Source organism: Crocodylus porosus, unplaced genomic scaffold (genome assembly GCF_001723895.1).
Source record: "Crocodylus porosus isolate Cpor-Errol unplaced genomic scaffold, CroPor_comp1, whole genome shotgun sequence".
In the NCBI taxonomy this organism is placed as follows: domain Eukaryota; kingdom Metazoa; phylum Chordata; order Crocodylia; family Crocodylidae; genus Crocodylus; species Crocodylus porosus.
The window spans coordinates 55,366,906-55,372,905 of NW_017728943.1; the positions used below are offsets into that span (position 1 = coordinate 55,366,906).

The 6,000-nt window shown below is 34.9% G+C and overlaps 1 protein-coding gene across 1 annotated transcript in view; it reads left to right on the plus strand.

Moving 5' to 3' along the window:
* LRPPRC (leucine rich pentatricopeptide repeat containing) overlaps positions 1-6,000 on the plus strand; it is a 139,156-nt gene that overhangs the window by 35,578 nt on the left and 97,578 nt on the right. The window contains exons 15-19 of the mRNA XM_019548566.1: positions 1,350-1,377; positions 3,704-3,761; positions 5,015-5,121; positions 5,332-5,409; positions 5,798-5,836. Of these exons, the coding sequence (XP_019404111.1) occupies positions 1,350-1,377; positions 3,704-3,761; positions 5,015-5,121; positions 5,332-5,409; positions 5,798-5,836 (310 nt within the window). The remainder of the gene's footprint in view (positions 1-1,349; positions 1,378-3,703; positions 3,762-5,014; positions 5,122-5,331; positions 5,410-5,797; positions 5,837-6,000) is intronic.

Sequence of the window (6,000 nt, forward strand, 5' to 3'; positions counted from 1 at the left end):
GCTTTTGATACCTAAACCCTACAAAATACTTTAAAACTAACCACCAGCTTTGAACCTTCGCACAGAAAGATTACAGGGCTAGAATCTTCATACAAAGAAACATATGCATATAAGTATCAGTTGAAGGAAATGAATGATTCAGCTTTTCAGGAATCATTTTGTTGTGGATCTTTTCTGTACCATTACTATGGAATAGTCAGATTCTCCGGGAATCAGTCTGATGCCAGCACCATGAGTTGATGTACTGTATCGATCGTCTGAGGCAGACGGCTTATTCTGGAATGCTCAGTGATAGCCTTTTGTTTTGTTTTTTTCTGTGAACTCATTTTCAAATTAGACTGGAATCACAAAAAGGTTTAATGAAGCAAAGGTTTGAACATCGTGAGAAAACCCTGAGCATTTAAAAATGCTCCATAATGGCTTCCATGTTTGCCATTTGGGGTGAAAGCTTTATTTATTTCTTTTTTTTTGACAAAGAGTTAAAAACAGTAAAATACAAGCTACGGTTTTTTTGCTCTTTGAGTTCATCCAAATTTATTATTTTTATGGTGTTTGAAGAGTTTCAGCTTCCAGGTGTGGTTTTGATGTTCTATAAAATATGGGGCTCTAGGATATGCCATACCAAGTTGAACCTTTTATCTGCAGTCTAGTATCCTATTTCCAGTTGTGGCCATGATCTGAGGCTGCACAGAAAAATGAAAAATAGCAATCCTGCAATTATGCAGTGCTCTTTGTAGGAAGAGGATCCAACTCTCTTCTAACCTTTTGCATAATAAACTTTATATACTCAGTATGATATTTATTTAGTTTATTATGTGTAGAATTACAAATGCTGTTATTGGCCACAAAATTATCCAGCCTTTTTAAAATCCAGAAATGGTATTTGAGACGCTGAGCTTCTGAGATAACAAATTCCACTTGCTGATTGTTTGTTTTGTGAAATGCTGCCTCTCAGTTTGCCTGAGATACTTGTGTGAAATACTGAATAGAATAAAACGTAGAAAAAAGATCAGTACAGCTGTCCAGCGATAAAAGGATAAACTTGCCCTAGTCTTAATGATAGCTGTATGTATGGCATGCCCTTTTTTTTATAACATTACAAATAAATGAGTCCTAACATTGGAAACAAAGATATTTGTGAAAAGTTTAAGCTTTATTGCATGAAAACTTAATCTCTGCATAATTAAATTTTAAGTATTAATATTTGAGGAATGTTCCTGTTCAAGATAAATATTTATGTGCACAAGCTGTGCTCTCTTCAATAGAAATTCCTTCTGCTTTAAAAAAAAAAAATTAAATTCTTTTGCTGATGATTTTATTTATTTATTATCCTCTGCTGCCCTCTTCAGGTCCACTGATGTAGATCTTTGGAGCAAGGTAAGCAAAGACAGTAAAGCTGAAATTATAAGTAGAGCTATTGGAATTGTGTTCAGATCCCGACTCGTCAAACTCTTCATGTTTAATGTACTGCCGTACTGTTAATTTGAAATTAGAGCCTGATAATAGCAGCCCTGACAGTTTACTGTTTTGTATTTTTGTCAGCTGGAGTGCTTAAGTAAATGTATTGGTTATAAACTGAGAATGTTGCTACAGTATTCGGTTTAAATATGATGCTCTTAAGATTCTGAATTTAACAGTTCTGTATTGCCTGAACAGAATTTAATTTGTTTAGATTGATGGGCCACTGCCTGTGAGTTGTATGAACAAATGCTAGTAACATTGAAAATCTGACTTAAACACCGAAAACAAAACAATGCCAGATTAAAGCAGTCACCCGGTGGAAGTCACAAGTGGAAATTACTGTGATCATCTTGTCCTCCCTAGTGTGGTCCACATTACAGATCACCCACAATATAGCACAACTGGTAATATCTGCAGGGTCCAGGAGTACAGGAGGCGTTGGCAGATGGGGGCTATGACGTGTTAATAGAACTGCATGAGAAAAGTTAGAATGTAGCACCTTGCTTTCAGAAGCATTTTTACTTAAGCTCCTTCTTAAAGCTACTAGTCTACATCAGTTACGCTGTGCCATGCTGAAGTGTCACATGGATCACATCACATTTCAAGATTAAACTCTACAGTGTGGGGTCTGTGTTTGAGTTTAAGTAGTCTAGCTTAAATGTGATTGAAGCAAAAGGATGTGGTTTTTGCATTTTGCCATATCTTCTGATGTGGAAGGAGGCATATGTGCTTCCCCCCCAGCAAAGGAAGTGTTTGGTGGGAGTACTATATTTCCTCCCCCTGCCTAGCCCCCAACCTTTTTTCTGTTTGAAAATATATTCTTCCTATTTCTGGAACAGCCTGGCAAAGACCTTCGGAGGACCTAAATAGCGATATACACCTGAGACCTGAACAAATTGTATTTGCTTATTATAAACAGATTTTAAAAAAATCTTAAGGTATCCTTAGAAAAGTTTCCTTATTCCTCAGAAAAGTCAGTAGCACTGAAGTTGCCTAGAATTATAATTAATAATACAGAATGAAGGTCAAAGCATCTACATTTACAATATATTTGTTTTAAAAATATTACTTCCTTTTTATTTCTTTCTGTAAGTGTGTGGGATTTGTTATTGTATGGGGTCTTGCAGTTCCTGGTACCTGCAAAAAGAAAGGGGAACGTGGCAAACTGTCCAGCATGTGTTCTTGGTGAAACTTGGTATCCTGTAGTACAACAGGTGTCTGACTGCTTTTTCCTTGCTACTAGCAAATGTAAATAAATGAGTGTTTCCCTTGTCCCCCGCCCCCTCCTTTGTTTAGAATAGAGCTTTGCTGTCTCAGCTTTTAGATAACAATGTAAATACATTTCTCACCAGTCTTGTTCAGTTTGGGTTTTAGGGAAATGGTAAAAGTAGTCAAAACTAGAAGGCTGACATCCTTAAGCTAAAAGAAAACTTAAGGTTTTATTAGATAACTGTATCTCTTTATTAAAAAGAGCCAAATGTGTTTCAAAGGGGTGAGAGCTTGAGAGAAGCACTTGTGATGTATATTTAGGGGGAGGTGGTTGCAGAAATAACATTTTTATATATATATAGATGTATAGATAGATAGATAGATATAACAAAAGCCTATATATAGGCTATATATATATTGTTTATTTATATTTTTAAGACTAAAATTAAATGGAGCTTTTACAAGCAAGTACAGTTTATCATTTAAAGGTGAATTTCATACTTGCCAAGCAAGGTGCAGGTTATATGAAATAATATATATTTTCAAAATAACATTACAGGACACACTATATTTTCTTTTTTTCTGCACAGGTCTGCTTATTTCATACTGTAATGGAAGGAAAACTATGGGCCAGTTTCAGCTTTTCGGCAAACTGGAACATAATTTTAACAGCTACAAAAGCAGCATTGGTTAATAATTGCTATAAGCGATGTTGTATTTATGATCACTAACTCTGTAAGGTTATATGTAAACAGAGTTACGTAGAGGTATTCTTACTGCCATACCTCAGAAAGCATTTGTTTGCAATTTTTTTTAAAGAAAAACCTATTGTTTACCAACCCCCCTCACCACTACCCCCAAAAAAACAACAAACCCTTCCTTGTATTTTTTTTTTTTAGTGAATTACTATGATGTGATGTAGAATAATACCTTAGTGGAGAGATCCTTTATTATTTGGAGAATTCAATTTCAGATAGTGTTTGTCCTCGCCTACTTCTTTTGGCTGCAATGTATGATTATTCTGTCTTACCAGATAACAGAAGTGTTGTACAACGATGGACGTTATTGGCCGACGCCTCCAGGACCAAGTGGTAGAGTTTCAATTTCTGTGATTGTAACTTATCCACAAATCCGTTCTTCTGTGTAATGATGGGCTTGAGGGATTACAACAGTAAATACTGATTGCTTCTTTTTGAAAGTGAAATTTGAAAACATGTTGGGTAAAATTTTTATCCTAGTAATCGCAACAAATTTTGAGATCCATGTGATCCTTTATTAAGTTTTTAAAATTAAAACAAATATAAGATTATAACTGCTCACTTTTCCCCCCTCAAGTATATTATGCAAAATAGAGGCTAAAACAAATCACTTTTTATGTTTATATAAAAAAGTAAAATCTTCAAACTTTTGCTTATTCTTATACCCTATTCTAATTTTATCAAACAAAGTTGTACTTGGTATCTGAAATCCACTGTTTTGGAACAAGTTGGCTTTTGTTCTGTTTTAATCTAGATAAATACAAGCATTTATTTATATAAGAGACGCGCACGCGCACACATGCACACACTACATAATGCTATATATGAATTTGCATATTTTGTATGTACACACATATGCATGCACGAACCCATATGTAAATTAATTTACATATAATTATACCAATTAATATTTTTGAGTGCGTATGTTTCCTATTGGAATCATAGCCTTTTGCAGAGTACACCAAGCTTCTTCTCTAGGCTTGAAAACAAGGCCCTATCCATTTTATGCTTGAATGCATAAGAAAATTAGTGCTCTTAGCTAAAGCATCTTTGTTAATCTTGATTTTCATTGGCTAATAGGCAGCTCTCCAGAGGATTATTGGATCTAGTTAAAATAATTTAACATTTTACATGGTGTGTTCCACTAGTGAGCTACAAAAATCATTTTAATATCAAAATGTGTGAAATGTACACAGTAAATATGCTGAGCTTCAAGTAATTGTTTTTCCTTTTGAGCAATGACAAAATATTTCTGGCAACTTATTTGGGGTAGTGGGCAAGAACAGGGGGGAAGGCCTTGGGCAATACCAGTTCTGTCACACAGTGGTGGAAAAAATAGATTGAAGTTAGATTTTGTACTGAAAAGCTGTCACTGGATCTGAAAATAATTAATATTCCTTTCACTCACCAGTTAGATATGTGCTCCCAAACCACATAATCTCTATGCCTCAGTGATCATTGTTGCCATTTCAGAGCCTCTCATCAGGGTGACATCTCACACCAAAATGATTTCTTATAAATTAATCTTGATAACATGACAGTCTCAGTAATTTTAGTGGAATGCTTTCTCTTGTTTTTTTCCACAGAAGCTGTTGGCCATTTTCTTTATAACTTGATTGACAGCATGAGTGACTCAGAGGTACAGGCCAAGGAGGAGTGTTTGAGACAATACTTCCATCAGCTGAAGAAGATGGTACCATTTCATTTTTTGCTACATAATGCCTGTCCTGCCTGACATGTATCTATTAGATTTGAAATTGCTGCTTTTAAGTACAACCAGACCACTTCTCAATGACATGCAAGAGCTGGAGACTTAAATTATGTCTGAGATAATTTCTGTTAGACAAATTTCAGTTTGGTTGTTTCAAAACTCATATAATTTTTTCCCCACCTCTTGGTACAGAATATACTAATCCATCCAAAGATCTGCAAAGGCATTTGCAACCTGATGGGCTCCTATAATGTTCCTGAATTAATTAAGGTCTGTGACTATATAGCAATTATTTTGTGTCTTAAAAATATAAAGTATGTATGTGTGTGTTCTATGAGCATATTTCCTTGGGAAACTAGATAATCTTAACTGAATAATTGTGCAAGCCTTTCCCTAAAAATTGTTTAACATTTGAAATCCATTTTTACTTTACTTGGTCCATTTTAAATTTTTGGAGAGAGTTTTCTTTAAAAAAAAAAAAAAAAAAAAAAAAAAAAAAGCTTACTAGAAAGAGCTCTCTAATAATGCTAAGAAAATAAGATTTTTCTATGTAATTAAAGGATTAATTTGAAATAATATAAATATAATATTTTATGCTTGTATTATGTTTATTTTGTTTTGTTATGAATTGATATTTTAATGTCTTAATCTATTTCAGGCTGTACAACTAGTAGAGGATGTTCAATCCATTCGAAGTGTAAGTAAAAACACTAATATTTAAGACTAGCTAATTGCCTGTCAGGAATGATGGGGGTGGCGGGCGGGGACGGAATGCTGCCACCTACCATCCCATGCCACCACTGCATCCCAGGGGCAGGGGTGGGGGCAGGGGGTGGAGCTTGCCCCACTGTTCCCTCTGTC